Genomic DNA, 20,945 nt, shown 5'->3' on the forward strand with positions numbered 1-20,945 from the left:
TTTACATAGTAAAAACATTTTAAAAAATATATCTTCTTAATATTTAATAAATATAAAATTAAAATAAATTAAAGACTTTTGTGAGTAGAGATAAATAATAAATTAAGAAATAATAATAAATTAAACCTGTAATGAGAAGAGAAAGAATTCCAAATTAAATTAGTATGAGATAATTATTAAATTAGTTTTATAAAATTAATACTCATCATTAGTTATTAAAAAACCCAAACCTTCGTTAATCTTCACGTATAAAATTAAGATGAATGGTTTTTAAAGGGAAAATTTTAATTAACACCAGCAAAAAACCCTTTCGAAAGGCCCAGAGAGGTCCGGACGTTTTGAAATTTGATCTCCCAGGTCCTAGGCACGGTAATTCTATACCGGTCCAACTGTCAGTGGAATACAATACAGGGGTACCGGGGATCCTTTGAAACAGCGGTACCGACTTCCCCGAGCGTCCGCTGTTGTGTTGCCGAAGATGGACGATAGTCTGTATGACGAATTCGGGAACTATATCGGTCCAGAGATCGATTCCGACGAGGAGTCGGAGCAGGATGAAGAACAGGACGATGTTCGCATGCACGACCGCGACGAAGAAGATGCAAATGAGGATGGAGACGCCGCATGGCTCGCTCGAACCCACGGCCCCCTCGACCACCACAATCAACAAGGCCCCGACGACGATGACGACGTGGACATGGAAGGCCAAGTGGTTCTTGCAGAGGACAAGAAATACTATCCGACTGCAGAGGAAGTCTATGGCGAGGGCGTCGAAACTCTGGTCATGGAGGAGGACGCCCAGCCTTTGGAGCAACCCATCGTCAAGCCCGTCAGAAACATTAAATTCGAGGTGGGTGTCAAGGACTCCACCACATATGTTTCCACTGATTTCTTGCTGGGCTTGATGTCAAACCCTACGCTAGTCAGAAATGTGGCACTTGTCGGGCACCTTCAGCACGGAAAAACCCTGTTTATGGACATGCTGATTGAGCAAACCCATCATATCGCGACATTTGATGTTAACAGCGAGAAGCACATGCGGTATACCGACACCAGGGTTGATGAGCAGGAGAGGCAGATTTCCATCAAGGCAGTGCCCATGTCTCTCGTATTGGAGGACGGCAATGCCAAGTCTTATCTCTGTAATATTATGGATACCCCAGGCCATGTGAACTTTTCCGACGAGATGACTGCAGCTCTCAGACTTGCAGACGGGGCCGTCTTGGTCGTTGACGCTGCCGACGGCGTGATGGTAAGCATTTCTCAGTCATTCATCTTATTGTTCAGCAATTGCATAGTGATGTGTTACTCTGCATTTTTCATGTGGGCATATTGCTGGGCTCTAAAAATTAGGGTGGAGACTTTAGGATTTGGGGTTTTGCGATTTATGGCTCATGATATAGGCTTTTGGAGTTTAAAACTTAGCATTTAGGGTTTTGAATTTTTCAAGTACATTACGAGTATTAGGGCAATTTTTTTTCTTTGTCATCATTATGATATCTTCTTTTACTGCCAGCAGTTGGTTGTTCTTGGCAAATGCGTTGGATATGTCTAGGTCAGCATGGATGTGATGCTAGTCACACGCCTCATTTGTTGAAGCTATGTACGTCTCTTTGCAATCAAAAGCGTTGACAATGCAAACTTCACTTTGGTGTAACTAACCCTATATCCATCTAGCAATTGTAGGGACAACTTTATGTCTGCTCTTCCTATATCACTGCTACGATTCGGGGCTTAGGATTTTGGAGTTTAAGACCCTGGGTTTAGGGTTTTGAATTTTTCATAAGTAGATTAACAGTATTAGGGAATTTTTTTTCCTTCAATCATTATGATATCTTCTTTTACTGCCAACTATTTTTAATTTTCTTACCCATAGCAAACCAACAAGTAGTTCTGAGTAGATTTATTTCTATTGAATAAAAGCACCAGCTAGGGTATTAACCAAATAATTTTAGCAAAAGGCAAACAATACCAATCTCAATCACGAAAATGACACACAGATTCTGCCCAATACAATTCTTAATTAAGTCTCGAACTTATTTGGACCCCCTTGTTGGCAAAATGGCCCAACTGAGGAATGATATACAACACTAGATGTGATCCAGTTGATCAACCCTCCTTGGCTGATTTGGATCTCCTTGCTGCCCCTTCTTTGGACCCAACAGACTCACTGAGAAGCCTCTCTCAATCTTGTGCTACTGTATGGTGCATCTTCTCCTTCTCCCTAGCATTGCTTTTATAGCTTTACATTGAGCTAAATCTCTAGTCCCAATCTCCAATGTGATTAACAACTATGAGTTGATCTTGGCAAATGCATTGGATATGCCTATGTAACACCACTCTTTAACCCTCAGATTTTGTAATTGTTATTAGGACTTGTAATGCTGGAGATTTTGAAATTGTAATTAAGACTTGTAATGGTTGGGCCGTTAGCAAATGAACAAGGCGTGGTGTGTTGTTGTAGATGAGAGAGCGAAAATTTTTGTTGTTGTAGATTTCTATGTGGTCGTGAACAAAGAGGCATAACCAGTGAAAGAGAAATCAAGGCACACATGGGTGTTGAGAGTGTGACTTTGAATAGAGGGTAATAAGAAACTTTTCGAGTCACATGAATTTGTGTGGAGTTGTGAAATAACTTGAATGAGTAAGGAAGTCAGTGTGGAATCCTTCAGCTTGAGCTAGAGGGCCAAGATACATTTTGAGTAATTGGTCTAAACTAAGCACAAAAGGCACTAAGAAAGGGGAAGTACTTATGAACTATTGGATTAGAGGACTCCCTTTGTGATGTGTAGGCCCATTATAGCAACATTGTGAATGGTAATAGGGCTTGGCTTAGTGGTTGAAAGGTAGCATACTTGTTAAAATTGGCAACTAGGGCCAAACTTCATGTGGGTCTTCTTATTTATGGCAGCTGATATGTTTCTTGGATTCCTCTCGTCGAGAGGTGTAGGATTGATCTAAAGATGATCTAATTCCAACATGTATTCATGGAGATATGAATTTATTTGTGTTATGTGACAATTCGTCAAGGTCGGCCAGCAACCAAATTACCCCAACCTAGCCTCAACATTTTATTATAAATAGAAGAGGTCTTCAAGTCATTTTGTACACACTCATCTCTTGTGATCTCTCTCTTCATTTGTTTGGGTTTTGGTGAAAGAGAGATCTAGAGGTAGTGCCCTAATCATAGTCATGGAGGAGTCTTATACGCTGCCCTAAAGAGATCAAATCACAGTCCTAGGGGGAGACATCGAGACACAGAGAGAGGAGGCTCTTCTACGTAGCAAGGAGAGGCTTCAATGCACTGTCCAAGGGAGCTTCTATGCGCTATACAGGGTGAGTGGTTCAACCTTCCCCTAGGATACCCCATGGCGACATGTAGGCAGGATGAGTGGTTCATCCTTCTCCTGCTGAGACATCCTACCCATGCAGTCTGGGACTCATGGGAAGTACCTCTCATCTAGCCAATGAGCAGGGAAATGAGGATAGGGACAATATTACTACTGATGGATGCATCGTGTATTACCGTACTCCCTATGCTAGGATGATATTGATCTGGGATCAATTGGAACTGACTTCGGGTTAGTAAGAGTGGTATGAGACACTCTCTTTATTTGGAATTGATTTCGGATCAGTAAGAGTGGTATGATACACTCGCTTTATATGGGACTGACTTCGGGTCAATAGAGAATGGTATGATACATTCTCGATCAGTTCTTCTTCTTCATAGTTCAATAGAGCAAAGCAGGGCAATGCGTTCCCTAGTTGAGAGGGAGTGTTAAAATTGAAAACTAGGGCCAAACTCCATGTGGGTCTTCTTATTTATGGCAACTGATATTTTTCTTAGATTTCTCTCGTCGAGAGGTGTAGGATTGATCTAAAGATAATCCGATTCTGACATGTATTCATGGAGATATGAATTTATTTGTGTTATGTGACAATTTGTCAAGGTTGGCCAGCAACCAAATTGCCCCAACCTATCCTCAATGTTTTATTATAAATAGAAGAAGTCTTCAAGTCATTTTGTACACACTCATCTCTTGTGATCTCTCTCTTCATTTGTTTGGGTTTTGGTGAAAGAGAGATCTAGAGGGAGTGCCTTAATCACAATAATGGAGGAATCTTATACGCTGCCCTAAAGAGATCAAATCACAGTCCTAGGAGGAGACATCTAGACATAGAGAAAGGAGGCTCTTCTATGCAGCAAGGAGAGGCTTCAATGCGCTGTCCAAGGGAGCTTCTATTCGCTGTCAAAGGAAGCTCTAAAAGAGCCGTAGTCGCAGACAAGAGGAAGGGTTCTATTCACAGCGAGCCGCAGTGCTAAAGGGAGGGATCTTGCCTTACCCTAGCCACAGTAAGGAAGAGTCTTAGCCGCAGGTAAGGGAGAGGATTTGGCTTTAGTCCTAGAGGGGAACTCTAGCCCTAGACGCAGTGAAGGAAAGAGCCCTAGTTGTAGACACCTATACGCTGTCCTAAAACGAGTCCTAGTTGTAGTTTAAGGAGGCCTATCTAACAGCAAGGAAGAGGCCCTAATCACACTCTTGAAGGTGCCCTAATCCGCAATCCTTAAAGGGCCTTATCCACTGTCAAAAGAGAACCTCAAACGCAGGTCTAGAAGAGACCTTAATTCACAGTCTTATCTGCTGTCCTAGCTGCTGTTTTGGTGTGCCTTAGACGCAATTGAATGGGGACCCTAACCACTGTATTGAGAAGAGTTTAGGCAGCATAAAGGAAGTCTTCTATACGCAATCACAAGAGGCTCAATCCGCAACTGAGAGGAGGGCTAATATAGGCCCTAAATGAAGGTCATAATCCGTAGCTATAGAAGGCTTGAATCCACAGTCTATGGACCCTATACACAGCAAGAAAGAGACTCATAATCCGCAGCAAAAGAAGGATCTTATTCATAGTATAAGGAGGTCTGGAAGGACAACGTTTCGATTGCTATAGATAAAAGAAGCATGGTGACAACACATTGATAAGGGTTGTTCCTTAGGACTGTTTCAAGGTTGATAAGTCATTGTCATCAGATGAGCATATGTTATTAGTTGCTGACTGTTTGAGGATCATAGGCCTATCTTGTTGTTGGGCTAGGCCGCAGGCCATAGCCAACAACATAAGCTGTTCTATTAGTCTTGGACTGCGTGGCATACTGCAGACTTGAAGGCCTTCATTATTGATGAGAAGGATAACTGCTGAAGCAGTGTCAATTAGTGTAGCAAGAAGAACACATTGTTCTGGAAATTATATTGAGTCAACGTTTGACTATGTTCGACTCAGTGTGATGAGCTTCCTATTGATGCCACTTGGATGGAAGATCCTGTCTAGTTTGACCAGCATTGACTTCTTTGGTCAAGGGTTTTCTACTACTGTCATAAATATCATATTTATGTATTAGTACTATCTCTCTCTCTGTTGAACTATTGAAGAATATAGGAAGAATTGTTCAAGGGTTTCCCCACATTGGGGTTTGTCCTTGGTTGGTGCCACATCTTGTGTCCTCTGGTCTTGGCTTGTCTTTTGCTGTTTATGTTTATGTTCGATCCACACTTTACTATCATGCTGATGTAATTGCTAATCTGAATATTGTCATTGGGCTAATATGAAAAATTGAAGTAAATTGCTCTAAGCATAGAACATACCTAAATTTAACAATACTGGCTTTTATGTGTGAATAGAAGAAGAGTTGTCTTCATGTTTTCTACCATGTTTTGAACCTTGTTAATCCTTGAGTGCGTCTTCTTATTAAGGCTTTGGATTTATCTCTGGATGGCTAGTTGTAACAAAACTATAGTGTAGCTAAGCCCAATGTTTTAAAACTCCGACTCGGGTTCGGAACCGACCGAGGGTTGACTACGACTCCGACTCAGACTCAGTATCGACTCGGCCGGTTTGATTTCAATGACGCGGTCGTTGTAAGAAATACATTAAATATTTTTTATTTATGAAAAGCCATAATTTTAAAGATTTTCATTCATGTTTCCAAACACAATGCATTAGAATATAGGGAGAAGACAACATATGATCAAAGTAGGCTCATGAATATATCCATTATATCAAAATGGCACCCAGTGCACTGTCCAATGCATACATGATATATAGATCAAAACAAAAACACATAATTAAAGAGGCTCTAGAGTCTAAATGGCCTCTACAACAAAAGTAAACTGTAAAACATCACTAGGCACCAGTACTATTGGCTACTTCTAACCTCCCCAGTGAAGCTTCTGCCTCTAGAGCTTTATAATGATACCTTAGGTTTAGAAAAAACCCAGCTGCATGTGCCATATATAGGGTGATGGAGTTGATTTTTCCATCTTTGATCAATGATTTCCCAAATGGGCCCATACTTAGCCACTCTATCCTTGTATGTTGCCTTTATTTGCTCCTTTGCTTGATCCATAGCCTCATAAATGAAGTCCATTGCCAATCTTTCCCCATCCACCAACCAAAACACCTTAACAAATTGACTAGGGGTCTGGCTCTGTCGGCTCGGCTCGATCGACTTGGCCGGTTCGGTAACAAATCACCCACTGGGCCATTTTTTTACCGAGCCGGACTGATCAAGGGTCTGGCTCAGTCGGCTCGGCCGATTCGGAACCGACTCGGCCGTTTTTTATAACAGAGGCTAAGCCTATGGTTGGGCCGAGAGTGACTCTCTCTTCTTCAGTTTCCTTTGTGTGAGTTGTCTTATTAAAGTATCAGATCTAGCTTGGGGGTGGCCAATTGCAAAAAACCTAGAATGTAGTTGAGCTCTATGGTTGTGTGGAGAGTGACTCTCTCTTCTTCAATTTCCAACAGGGCTTAAGTGACACAGATAAGTGCAATTATTTCTCTTTTAATGAAATGGCGTTATTGTTCAAATACATAAGCAAACGAGTTGGCCTCTTTTTTATGAGAGTTGGAGTATGAAGGGTGAAATTTAAAGTGCCACAGGATTGAGAAGAATTTCACTTAGGTGGGTAAAGTTGTGGACTTGACCATTGGCCATCTTGTTGTCCTCTTTTTGGAAGATACCTGACAAGGTAGTTGTTTTGGATGCTTGTATAGGTTGTTGAAGATCTTTGGACCTTCAAAAGTCTTGAAGGCATGCTTTGGCCCTGTCAAGATTAGAAATCAATCCTCGGAGCATGCTGAGAAACTTTATTAGAATGGAAATTTGGGGATTGAAGTGCTTAGCCTCAACCCCTTGGTCATATGGTCTGGTACAACTAAGGTTGTGGGCTAGCAGAAACTTGAAAGTCAAGATTAGGCTCTAGCGGTGAGTTGAAGATGTTTTGGATAACCAAACACATGGATCGTCGATTGTTGCATTAGTAGGAAGTGAGGATGTTTTGGAGATTTAGATATCTGGGCATCCAAAAAACTTTATCAATGCACCTTCACCAAAAGATTAGATGTTAGATGTCAGAACTTGCGCATGATGAAACCTTGGGCAAGTAGAACCTTGATGTCACGGTTGCTATAGGTCAACAAATTTGGAAATTGAAAAAAACTTCAATGTTGCTCTTTTTGAAAAATTCGAGATTCAGATTCTTGTGAAGCAAACCACGTGGTGGTTATGTGGAGCTCATAAGGGAGCTCTCCCAAACTCTACAGGTAGACGAGTGTTGATATAACTAGTGTTTCACGGGGACGCACCCCGACGCTCTGGGGACGGGGAAACTCCTAGGGAAATGTTACCCCCACGTCCCCTTTTTGGGGAAACTCGGGGAAACTTCGGGGGGCGTTTTTTTGGTGACGAGATGTGACTCCTTTGCAGGGGGGGCGAGGGGGCGTTGGGGAGACGCAAGGGGGATGCATATGCGTCCCATTTTTTTTGTCTAATAATTTTTGTAAAACATTAAAAATTAAAAAAAAATACAGATTTAAATGTATGGAAATATTAAGAAAAAACAAAAAATTTGAAAATGAAACTATATTAAAACTTATTTTTTTAAAGTAAGTAAATAAATAAATAAATAAAATTATATTAAAATTTAAAACTTAAAAAATAAAAAAAAACAATAACAAAATTAAAAAACTTAAAGTATATTAAAACTTAAGACTTAGTATTTATTAATATTATTTAGTACTTTTTGAGAAATTTACTAGTATTTCACTGCTCAGTGCTTTCTATGTTTACTTTTAGTTTAGTATTCTATGGCTATTTTAGACTTCAACATAATGTCAATGTCATTGTCATATGATGAATTTACTTTTTATCGTTTTTGAAAATTTGATGTGCATTGCATAATTTCAATTGTCAAATGATGAATTTATTAATTTAATTTAGATGTACCTTGCATCATGCCAAATGATGAATTTAGAAGGAACATTGCATAATGTCAAATGATAATAGTCTAATAAGTAATGATGATCATATTTAGTCTTTAGATGTACATTTCATAATTATTAAGATTTCTATTTAGTTATTGACATATTTTTGGGATTTTATTTTTATATATTAAATTTTAAAAAATTTATAATTTTATAATTTTTACGACTATGATGTCCCCTTGTTTCCCTGAAAATTCCCTAAATTTTGGGGTTGCTTATATACACCCCCTTGTGTGTATCCCCACTCCCGCGTTTCCCCGTCCCGGAAACTCGGTGGAACATTGGATATAACATAATGATGTGGCATACTAACATGGTGTGTAGAAGCAAACATGGAATTTTAGGTGGTGCTTGCATGGTGGGGGTGACGTGGATATTAGAGTCAAGAATCTAGAACTTTGGAATATTTGTTGTTGTTGAGTTCTTTTGGATATCAAATGTTTCAAATATGTGGAAGCTTGAATATCTAGGTGGGTGAAGGTTGATAACATTGACAAGGGGATGACTATGGAGTTTTGATGGGGTTGGTAGAGCATAGTAGTGCTGTGGAGTGCAGGGGGCACCTTATGTGGAATCTTTCGGATAACTTATGATTCAGGAATTTGGATATTTGACTCCATGGACATTGGGAACCTTAAGTTCTTGGATTTGAGTGTATTTGGAAAGGTGGAGAATTCAAAAATTCAGAAATTTTTACAAACAGATTTATGGGAGATCCCAATTCGGATGTGAATGATAGGTTGGCATGTCTTGCTGGGGTTGTAGTTCTGTAAGGTGGTGACACGTGGGTAGGGAATATCACATGTCAACCACATGTTATTGACGTGCTTTGTATGCTGGGGACAGTTGATTGCTACATATCTGCCACTTGTCAGTGGTACGGATGTTGGCTTGGCGCTAAGAGGAGTAAATCTTTTTAAGGTCATAACTTGGTGCATAGGGCTTAAATTTGGATGAAATTTAAATTTTTGCAAATCTTTTGATGAGCTAAAGACGATGGTGATTTTAGAAAAGAGCTCTAAGGTGGTTGGAGGAAGATGAATTTTGATAACCCCATCTCCACAAAGTAACCTTGGAGGTTGGGTATGAACATCCCATTTCCCTAAAAGGCCTTCAAGGGATTGGGTGCCTTATAGTCTAGGTTAACAAAAATATGGGGCTAGTCGTAAGAGGCATTTGTTGAAGCTATGTCGATCTCTTTATAATCCAAAGTGTTGCCAAAGCAAACTTCACTTTCGTGAAACTAACTCTATATCCATCTAGCAATTGTAGGGACAACTTTATGTTTGTTCTCCCTAGTGTTGAATTTTGTAGCTATGGTCAGTTTTCATAATTTATATTTTATCCCCTGAAATATATAATTGTAAGACATGTTCTTCATGCCATTTTGGTTGTTTAGCCCTTGAAAGTATTATTATAAGACATGTTCTTCATGTCAAATTTAAAAGAGAAAATTTCGAAATTTTAATTTTGAATGTTTGGCTCCAAACTTGTCAAGTCGACCCTCCCTCAAGTCAAGTAAGCTCTAGTATAGAGACACACCCATTCATACATGCAAAACACTATATATAGAGCGTTCAACCTCCTACACAAGGCACCATTCGACCTCACACAAGACAAGTAATACTCTGGGCACCTCACTGAAGAAAAAGAAGGACGAGTTCATCTTTAGCATTTCTCTCTCTCTCTCTTGACTTTGCATGTGTGAATTTCTGGGCAATTTTTGGGCAGTAGTCGAATTTTTTGGAAGCAGGGTCATGTTTCTGGGCATATACTAGGAGGTCGAAATTTGGCCTAGGTAGATCAGAGAGGGTTGAAGTTGAAGGGCAGAAGTTTGACTTGACAAGAGGGCTGCTTGACTAGGTTTGACCATAACATTGTTGGTCAGTTTGACCTCATAGTTGACTAGCTGCATTAGATGTATCTCTTGTTGAATTGAAGAATTTCTCTAAGGAAAAGGTGGTTGGGTTTTTCCCCAAGTGGGTTTTCCCAGGGTAAATCTTGTGTTCTCTGTGTATTGTGATCTCTATTGTCCTTGTGCTTTTATGGTTGAATTTTTGAAGTGTAATTGCTTAATGATAAACTGGAATTGTTAAAAGAACATATACATCATTAGAAGTAATTATCGGTATTTTGGAGATTTGTGCTTGTATCCATTGCACTTGAAAAATCAACATAGTATCAGAGTTTTGGTGAACGATAAAAGAACGATAAAACATTGAGATCACTCTTGAAGAACTTTGGGAAAGGGAAGAGCTTTGAAGAAAAACCTATATTTACAATCTAATTGTTTATCTTATGACTATGGGTTCCTCTATGAAGTCTGAGAACAAATTGGAAGGAGCTACAAATTTCCATTTCATGCTTTGAAGATAAGGGAGAGGGAGTAGCATTGGTTGATGGAAAAGTTCTTGTATGGTCCAATGGCTCAAGTATAGATTATTCTAGAGTAATTGGAGTCTATGAAGGAAGGTTGTATAGACTCTTGAAACAACCTGCTCAAGCATTAGTACATAATGACATCAATCCACGTGAACATTAGAATTAATGGTTTCAAGTGTTCCAAATTTGTAGGTAGAACATGAAGAAGTTTATAAAGGATGTGTGCTTTGGAAGAATGTCAAGAAGCCCTTTCCAAGCAACGAAAGTAGGTCCAAAGAAATTTTGGGTCTAGTTCATTTTGATGTATGTGGTCCAACACCAACGAAATCTCTTGGAGGCTCTTTGTACTATGTAACCTTTATTGATGACTTCTCTTGCAAGACATGGATCTACTTCATGAAAACAAAGGACAATCTTTAACAAGTTCCAGGAATTTAAGGCTGAAGTAGAAAACTTGAAGGGAAAGAAAATCAAGATTTTGAGATCAGATAATGGAGGAGAATATACTTCCAAGGAGCTCATTGCCTTTTGTAAAGAAGTTGGGATTAAGAGGGAGTTGATAGTCCCTTACAATCCACAACAAAATGGAGTTGCTGAAAGAAAGAACAGAACCATTGAAGAATCTGTTAAGGCAATGATGCATGATCAAGACTTGCCTATGTTTCTATGGAGTGAAGCATCTATGGCAACTATCTATATTCAAAATAGAAGTCCTCATCGAATTTTGGAAGACAAGACTCTTGAAGAAGCATTCATCGGACATAAACCACAGGTTGGACATTTGAGAATATTTGGTTGTCTAGTCTATATCCATGTACCCAAAGATAAGAGAAAGAAGCTAGAGCCTTCAGGAAAGAAAACAATATTCTTTATATATAGTGAGTCATCAAAGACCTATAGAATCTATGTTACAAGACAACGACAGGTTGAAGTTAGTAGGGACGTGACCTTTGATGAGAATGTTGCCTATTGGAAATCTAAAGAAGTTCCCATGGATTCTGATGAGGACGAAGAACATGAAGCCCCTAAGGAAGAAGGTTTTGGTCCATCCAATTCTTCAGAACATCTTGTAGATCATCAAGAAGAGCCAAAATGTCCTAGCGATCCAGTGGACCCAGTTGTTGTTCCTGAAATCAGGAAAAGGCTAGCTTGGCTTAGATCCACTTGCAGGAAGCAGAAGGACATGCAACACCACATGGCACCTTCAGGGAAAGCAAGAGACCAAAGAGGTATTTTGGATATGCAACATTGATGACTAATATCATTGATTCTGAACCTTCCACTTTTGAAGAAGTAGCTTAGCCAACAAGTTTGGAAGGATGCGATGTTGGAAGAATACCAATCGATTATGAAGAATGATGTATGGGAAATTGTGCCGAGACTTGAAGGGAAGTCAGTGGTAACCTCCAAATGGGTATACAAGATCAAGCATGCAGTGGATGGAAGTATTGACAAATACAAGGCAAGATTTGTGGCTAGAGGGTTCTCCCAGAAAGAGGGAGAGGACTACAATGAGACCTTTGCTCCAGTTGCCAGGTACACTACCATTAGATCCATTATTTCTATTGCTTCTTCTATGGGTTGGAATTTACATCAGATGGATGTAAAGACTACTTTCCTCAATGGTGTGATTGAGGAAGAAGTGTACATAGAACAACCTCAAGGTTTTGAGGTCCATGGAAGAGAATCTCATATTTGTGTATTGAAGAAAGCCTTGTATAGACTTAAGCTAGCACCTAGAGCTTGGTACTCTTGAATTGACAACTACCTGAGAAGACTTGGTTTCTCCAAAAGTGATGCTGATCCAAACCTATATACCGAGATTGAGAAGAAGGAACGTGTGATTCTATTGTATGTTGATGACTTATTTTTGATATGTGTGGAGCATCTCATTATTTGGTGTAAGAGGGAGTTGGCCTTTGAATTCGATATGAAGGATCTTGGTTTGATTCATTACTATTTGGGGTTAGAAGTATCATTGAAGCTTTGCAAAATCTTCCTTGGACAGGGAAAATATATTATCAAGATTCTGCAAAAGTTTGGGATGATGGACTATAAATCGATGGCAACTCCCATGGTGACAAATATGAGAAAATTGAGACTCCGAGTGAGATTTGGTAGATCCATCCATGTATCGAAAGTTGATTGGTTCATTGATGTATTTGGTTAATACTAGGCCAAACATTTGCTTTGTAGTAAATACTCCAAGCTAGTTCCAGGTGGAAACAAGACATGATCTTTGGATTGCAACAAATGCTTTGTAGTAAATACTCGAAGCTAGTTCCAGGTGGAATTGAGACACGATCATTGGATTGCAGCAAAGCATGTATTGAGATATTTGCATGGTACAATTGATTATGGTTTGAGATATGTCTCAAACAGTGATATACAACTGCAAGGTTATACAAATGCAGATTGGGCAGGGAGTGTTGAAGACAAAAAGAGTACATCCGGAGGTTGCTTCAGTTTGATTTCGTGGATGAGCAGGAAGCAAACATCTGTCACACTCAACACTACGGAGGCAGAGTATATTACAACTAGTTTAGTGAGTTGAGAAGCAATATGGCTTCAGAAGTTACTCACAACACTATTTGATCAGGGGCTAGAACCGATCGTGATATATTGCGATAATCATAGTTGTGTGAAGCTGACAAAGAATTCAGTTTTCTAGGATAGGTCAAAGCACATCGAGATCAAGTACCACTTCATCTGTGACATGGTGCAGAAGGGAGCAGTGAAACTCCAGTATGTTTCTACTAATGAGCAGATAGTTGATATTCTTACAAAGCTTCTGTCTAGAGCGAAGTTTGTATACTTCAGGGACAAGCTTGGACTTGTTGAGAATGCCTCTCTTAGTGAGAGGGAGTGCTGATGAGTTAGCTTCATGGAATGACATTCTCCTAGTGTCAAGTATATGGACCTGAATTAGGGAGAATGGTTTGACAGAGGACGGTCATTCTTCCTGTGTCTAGTAAGTTGACTAGAATGAGGAAGAATGGTTTTGGAGCATCAGGTTTGTTTAGCATTAGGCCCTGAATTACTTAGTTAGAGTGTGGCCTTTGGAGATTCACCATGTGTTAAAGATATTGACCCGAATGATGGTGAACCAAGACTAGTTTGGATACCGTGTGTCAGATACTGACCTGAATTATGGTGACTAGTTGATGCTAAATGATGTACCATGTGTCTGAAGTATAGACCAGGATTATGGTGAGGATATGCCATAGGTTTGAGGTACTTACCTGAATTATGTTAACTTGTTGACGCTGTTGGTTTACCATTTGTCAAAGTTGTTTGACCAAGTTATGGTAATTGGTTGATGCTATTAATTTACCACATGTCACATTTGTTGACCCGATTATGGTAATGATGATTTGCTATAACCTTTTCTTAAAGAAATTCGTTAACAAAAGAACATTTGTCTAGTCATTATGAATACCTCCCTAGCTAAGAGGGAGCGTTGAATTTTGTAGCTATGTTCGGTCTTCATAATTTATATTTTAGCCCTTCAAATATATAGTTGTAAGACATGTTGTTAAAATTGGTAACTAGGGCCAAGTTCCACCTTGGGACAACACATTTGATGGAGATGATGATTGCATTGGATTCCTCTTTTCGAGAGGTCCGAGATTGATATAAAGATCATCTCATTTGGACAAGTAGAGTGTGATTTTGAATTTATGCCCTCACATGTGCAAATTGTTCAGGTCGGCTTCATCATTATGTAGGCTCAAGAAGCCCAATGGACATGTCTCTTCACCCACAACGAATTGTATAAATACAAGAGACCTCACACCTCATTTGGACATTTCATCGCTCAGACATTCTTCTCCCTCTCTTCATCAAATTGGTTCGTACAACTATTGGGCAGCCTCTCTCTCTCAAATGTGTGGCAAGGGAGATGGATTTTTTGAGCAAAAAGTGCAGGCCGAATCTCATACTTTAGGGACAGGTTTGACTAGCATTGATCGAGGTGTTTTCGACTGAGTTTGACTTTGGTTTTTGGGTCAAAGTTTGATTTTCTCACGTCGCATTGTTGGGCACAAAAATTGAGAATTTTTGGGCTTGTTGACTTGCGTTGACTTCAGGGTTGATTGTTGTTTGATTGCAGAAAAATTACGACAACTTTCTTTTTCCTTTGACCGAGCTATTTTGGGCTAAAATTGACCTCCTGATCAGGCGGAGTTTGACCAAGGAAGATTGAGCTCCTTCAAGGAGGAATTGTTGCTGTTTTGACCAATGTTGACTTTTTGGTTGGGGTTGAAGTTTGACTGCAGTAGACTTGTTAAATTGACAACTAGGGCCAAAATTCATGTGGGTCATCTTATTCATGGCTAATAATATTTTTATTAGATTCCTCTCGTCGAGAGGTGTCGGATTGATCTAAAGATCATCCGATTCCAATAAGTATTTATGGAGATATGAATTTATTTTTATTATGGGATTATTATCAAGCCGACCTACAACTCATGTAAGCTCAGAAGCCCAACAGTGGCATCTATTCAAACATCATCAGTTGTGTATAAATACAAGAGGACTTTTCCTCATTTGCACTCACTCATCTCATCACATCTCTCTCTCTCTACTGCGCAGAAAAGAGTCTCTTCTCTATTGCGCAGAAAAGGGTCTCTCCCTCACACATGTGAAGCCGGAAGCTGCTGAAACTGAAGCTGCAACTGCAGAAGTAAAGTTTGACCTGTGTGGACCAGAAGATCTCCTCATCTAAACTGCATTGTAGGTTCATCTGCACCTCCTCTGAAAGCTGCAACTTTTGATGGTGGAATCAAGTCAATCTGACGAACGGTTTGCAAGATATCGACTGCCCAAGTTTGAAGGAAGCTGCTGACACTGAAGCTACAACTGCAGAAGTAAAGTTTGACCTGCGTGGACTAGAAGATCTCCTCATCTGAACTGCGCTGTAGGTTCATCTGAACCTCCTCTAAAAGCCACAGCTTTTGGTGGTGGAATCAAGTCAATCCGATAGATGGTTTGCAAGATATCGACTGCCCTAGTTTGAAGGAAGCTGCTGAAACTGAAGCTGCAACTGCAGAAGTAAAGTTTGACTTGCGTGGACTAGAAGATCTCCTCATCTGAACTGCGCTGTAGGTTCATCTGAACCTCCTCTGAAAGCCGCAACTTTTGGTGGTGGAATCAAGTCAATTCGACGGACGGTTTGCAAGATATCGACTGCCCTAGTTTGAAGGAAGCTGCTGAAACTGAAGCTGCAACTGCAGAAGTAAAGTTTGACCTGCATGGACCAGAAGATCTCCTCATTTGAACTGCGCTGTAGGTTCATCTGAACCTCTTTTGAAAGCCGCGATTTTTGGTGGTGGGATCAAGCCGATTCGACGATCGGTTTGTGAGATATTGTCTGCCCTAGTTTGATGATGAAGCCGCTAATGCTGATGCTTCTGATCTAGGGTTTGCTACTGCTGATATAAATAAGATTTATTGTACTATTTCTCTCTGCTGAATTATTGTTTGATGATGAAGCCGCTAATGCTGATGTTGCTGATCTAGGGTTTGCTACTGCTGATATAAATAAGATTTATTGTACTATTTCTCTCTACTGAATTATTGAAGATTGTAGAAATTTCTGTTTTCCCACCCCGGTTTTCAGTTTCTCCTTATTTCTCCCATATAGTTAAATGCCCTTTCCCATAACCATACATTTAACAAGCTGAAAAAAATAAATTTGCTGAAAACACAAATTCTGGAAATTTTACAGAATGCTGGAAATTGCAGAAATAAAAATCAGCAGTAATAAACAACCATTAAAACACATTTAAACACTAAGATTTTTGGTCAATGTGACCCTGGAAAAACCCCCTACAACTCTTGGGGAAAACTAGTTTGAGAGCTCTTCTTTATTTCTGAAAATTGCCTTTTACAGTGAGAAATTTTCAGCAAAAAAATCAGCAAGCGAATTTACAACTTATCTCTTTTCCCATGCTTCACAACAAACTGGAAATTACAGCAAACAGGACAGAAATAAATGCTGTACGGTCTCGATTTTCGTGCCCACTTTCAGCATTAAATGCTGCTGTATGGCCCTCGTTTTGCGTGCAGAAAAACCAGCAAACTGCTCCTCGATTTTTGTGCAAACCTCTCCTCGAAAATCATGCCAAAATCTGCCTTTCACTGTGTGCTGAATCAACTGAACAAATCTGCTCAACCGCTGCCTTGGAATGTGTGCCAAGCTGCTGTCTCCTTCTCCTCCCTGCTCAGAAATATCTCTTGCTCTCTTGCGCTCCTTCTCCCAATCTGCTCATGAAAGAATTGAATCGAATGTGATCTTTTCCTCCCTTAATATAACTCCAAGTGACTTTTGGGTGATTTCTAAATCCAATGGCTGAAATAGATTTAAGATCAATGGCTGAGATTAAATGCTCATTTAAATCTCACTTTTTATTTTTTAATTCACCCCACTTTAATAAGGACCCACTTAGTCATTTATTTCCAAAGTCACTTTTCCTTTCTAATTTTTCATTGACTTTATAAAAGTCACTTTAAAATTAGACTTAGTAACTTTATCATTTAAAGTCACTTTTAAATTAGATTTAACTTTATAAAATTATAAAATCACTTTAGGAGAAAAATTAAATTCTTTTGGACACTTTTCCCTAGGCCAAAGATCAAAGCCTAAGGGAACCACCTGTCCTCCGGTACCAAATTTCAACACTCCCTCTTACCGAGGAAGGTGTTCCTCACCACACCCATCTTGTCTCTGAAGTAGACATGCTTGCCCCGTGGTAAGGCTTTGGTAAGGATATCTGCAACCTGCTCATCAGTGGAAATATACTCAAGCTTCACAACTCCCTTCTGAACATAGTCTCTGATGAAATGATATCTGATCCCGATATGCTTTGACCTGTCATGAAATACTGGATTCTCCGTGAGTTTAATGCAACTCTGATTATCACAGTAAATCACTGAAGGTCTCAACGGCTGACCAAATAAGCCAAACAACATCTTGCGAAGCCAGATAGCCTCACAACTAGCTAGACTGGCTGCCATATACTCTGCTTCCGCTGAACTCAGTGCTACTGACTGCTGCTTCCGGCTGAACCATGACACTACTGCTGAACCCAACCCAAAACAGCACCCTGAAGTGCTCTTCTTATCAGAAGCACAACCTGCCCAATCAGAATCAGTGTATCCTGCCAATCTCACTCCATCTCCCTGCCTGTAGTCCAGACCATAATCCACTGTCCCCTGCAAGTATCGCAAAATGTGTTTTGCAGCCACCCAGTGAACCTTCTTAGGCTCACACATAAACTGACTCATCGTGTTGACTGCAAAACAAATATCTGGTCTAGTGTTGACCAAATACATCAAGGAACCAATCAGCTGCCTGTACAATGTGGGATCCACCAACTCGGAATCCGAAGCATGAAGCTTCTTCCAGTTGGTGATCATTGGTGTCGACATGGGTCTACAATCCTCCATGTGGAATCTGCTAAGGATGTCCACAATATACTTTCCCTGCCCCAGGAAGAAATGCCCCTCCTCCTGCCACACCTCCAAACCCAAAAAGTAATGCATCAAGCCGATGTCCTTCATCTCAAACTCCGTCGCAAGATCTCTCTTGCAGTGCTCTATGAGTCTCTCTACACCTGTAATGATCAAGTCATCCACATACAGCACCAGAATGAGAGGCTCCTCACCAATCACAATAAAGTAAAGGTTCGGATCTGCCTCACTCTTTGTGAAACCCATCCCTTGCAAATATGTATCTATCCTGGAGTACCAAGCTCTGGGAGCTTGCTTTAGGCCATAAAGGGCCTTCTTCAGTCTGCACACATGGGACTCCTTCCCATGCACCTCAAAGCCCTGTGGCTGCTCAATGTACACCTCCTCCTGTATGAAGCCATTGAGAAATGCGGTCTTCACATCCATCTGGTGGATCTTCCAACCCATCTCTGCTGCTATCGATATAATGGAGCGGATTGAAGTATATCGAGCCACGGGAGCGAAGGTCTCCTCATAATCAACTCCCTCTACCTGGGAGAACCCTCTAGCCTCAAACCTCGCTTTGAATTTCTCAATGCTGCCATCTGCAGCATGCTTTACCTTGTAAAGCCATCTGGAAGTAACCACGGATTTGCCCTCAGGCCTCGGCACCACCTCCCAAACATCATTCTTCATGATAGAAGAATACTCCTCCTGCATGGCCTCTCTCCAGACCTGCTGGCTAGCTGCCTCCTCATAGCTAGAAGGCTCAGAGTCAAGGATGCTGGTAACCATCGCCATATAGCTACAAAACCTCTCAGGTGGTCTACTCTCTCTGACCGGCCTCTTCGGCTCAGCAACAGATGTGGCATCTCTCAAGGTGTCCTGAAGCCACTTGGGCTTTCTCTTCCCTGAGCATGCTTCTCCCATAGGAGAATGAAACTCCTCCTCATCACCATCAGTAGCCTGAACTCCTGACTGTCTGTCTGTTGTCCTCCTGCCTGCACCTGAACCTGTAGAAGCTGAGGCACCGAGTGAACTGTCCATCAATGGACTCCCTAGTGAACTGCCCTGTGAAATTCTTTGCATGCTGCCCGGAGCACCACCCCTCTGGCTCGGCGAGCCACTGCTCACTGACGGACTTGACATCCTCATAGATGTACCTCCGGATCCTCCTGATCCCTGTCCACTGGATCCCTGCGACTGACTCAACTGCTGCTGAGGGTCTGGCTGATCCAGATACTCTAACTCTCGTGACCTCCTAAAGTCCCTGTCCTCCTCGAACTTCACATCCTGTCTGACAACAACTCTCCTCTGTGCAGGAATGTAAATCCGAAAGGCCTTTGAGGTCTCACTGTAGCCCACAAAGATACCCTTCTCTGCGGTGGGCTCTAGTTTGGTCCTCTTTTCCTTGGGTATATAGGAGTATGTAATGCATCCAAAGATATGAAGATGACCAATATCAGGCTTCTTCCCAGAGAAAGCCTCCTCCGGAGTCATGTGCCCCAAGGCACGATGCGGACTCCTGTTCTGCAAGTAAACAGCTGTGTTGCAGGCCTCTGCCCACAAGAACAATGGCAACCCCTGATCATGTAACATGGCTTTGGCAGCCCCTATGATGGATTTGTTCTTCCTCTCTGCAACCCCGTTCTGCTGGGGGTTGTAAGGAACAGTGAACTCCCTCCTAATGCCTGCCTCCGCACAATAGTCAACAAACTCTCCAAGGGTGTACTCTCCTCCATTGTCCGACCTCAAGGACTTGATCTTTCGACCTGTCTGAGTCTCCACAAGAGCTCTGAACTCCTGAAACCGCTTGAAGACCTCACTCTTGGTCTTCAAAAAATAAATCCAGGTCCTCCTGGAGTGATCATCAATGAATAAAACATAGTACTCATATCCACTCAAGGAAACATGAGACATCCGACCGCTCACATCGGAATGAATCAAATCAAGTATCCCCGTCGCTCTGCTGTCACTGCTGGGAAAAGGGGATTTGGCAAATTTGCCCATCGCACAACCTCTGCAAGTATCAAAGTGATCAGTACTGAAATCTGGCACACCTGTAGTGATCTCCCGCAATGTCCTCAAGGCTCCATGATACATATGTCCCATCCTGCGGTGCCAAATCTCACACAGCTCAGAACTGCTAGCTCTGCTGTCGGTACTACTGCTCAATGCCAAAAGGGGCTGGAATGCAAACTTGTACACCTTTGCATGGCGTACACCTATCACTCTAGCTGAATCAGCTGGAGTGCCCCTGGGATACATCAACACCTGTCCTCCCCTGAACAGTACCTCATATCCTCTGTCCTCCAAAGCTGAGACGGATATGAGGTTCTTCCTCATCCCTGGCACATAAAGAACCTCTGACACCTTCAAGGGAGGTTTGGACTCCCTCTGAAATGTCACTGTCCCCACCCCGACTGCTCTAACAACTCTGTCATCACCGAGTACTACCTCAATATCAGTGCCACTCTCTGAAAGCTCTGAGAAGTACTCACGGACTCCTGTCATATGACGTGAAGCCCCACTGTCCACATACCAGATACCTGAAGATGCTCCGCTAATCGAGGGAAAAGCATGCTCCCTCTGAACCTGTGTGGCAGGTGATCCTGCACTAGAGGACTCACACGTAGTGAACGCAAACTCTCGGTCAAAACGACCAGCAAAGTCCTCAATCTCTGCTGAAGCTGCCACGTCCTGGTTCTTCCCCTTCTTCTTCTTCTTCTCCGGACACACAACTGCATAGTGTCCCATATTTTGACAATTCTAACACTTCACCTTGGAATAGT

At 41.2% G+C, this 20,945-nt stretch overlaps 1 protein-coding gene across 1 annotated transcript in view; it reads left to right on the forward strand.

The window, feature by feature from the left end:
- The first annotated feature begins 287 nt into the window (after nucleotides 1-287).
- The window catches only part of LOC149142658 (110 kDa U5 small nuclear ribonucleoprotein component CLO-like), a 64,435-nt gene continuing 43,777 nt past the window's right edge, over nucleotides 288-20,945 (forward strand). Inside the window, exon 1 of the mRNA XM_089450025.1 lies at nucleotides 288-1,252. Within this exon, the coding sequence (XP_089306151.1) occupies nucleotides 479-1,252 (774 nt within the window). The 5' untranslated portion in view covers nucleotides 288-478. The remainder of the gene's footprint in view (nucleotides 1,253-20,945) is intronic.

Source organism: Pinus tabuliformis, chromosome X (genome assembly GCF_031772625.1).
Source record: "Pinus tabuliformis cultivar Carrire ecotype Pingquan chromosome X, CPIR1, whole genome shotgun sequence".
Classification (NCBI taxonomy): domain Eukaryota; kingdom Viridiplantae; phylum Streptophyta; class Pinopsida; order Pinales; family Pinaceae; genus Pinus; species Pinus tabuliformis.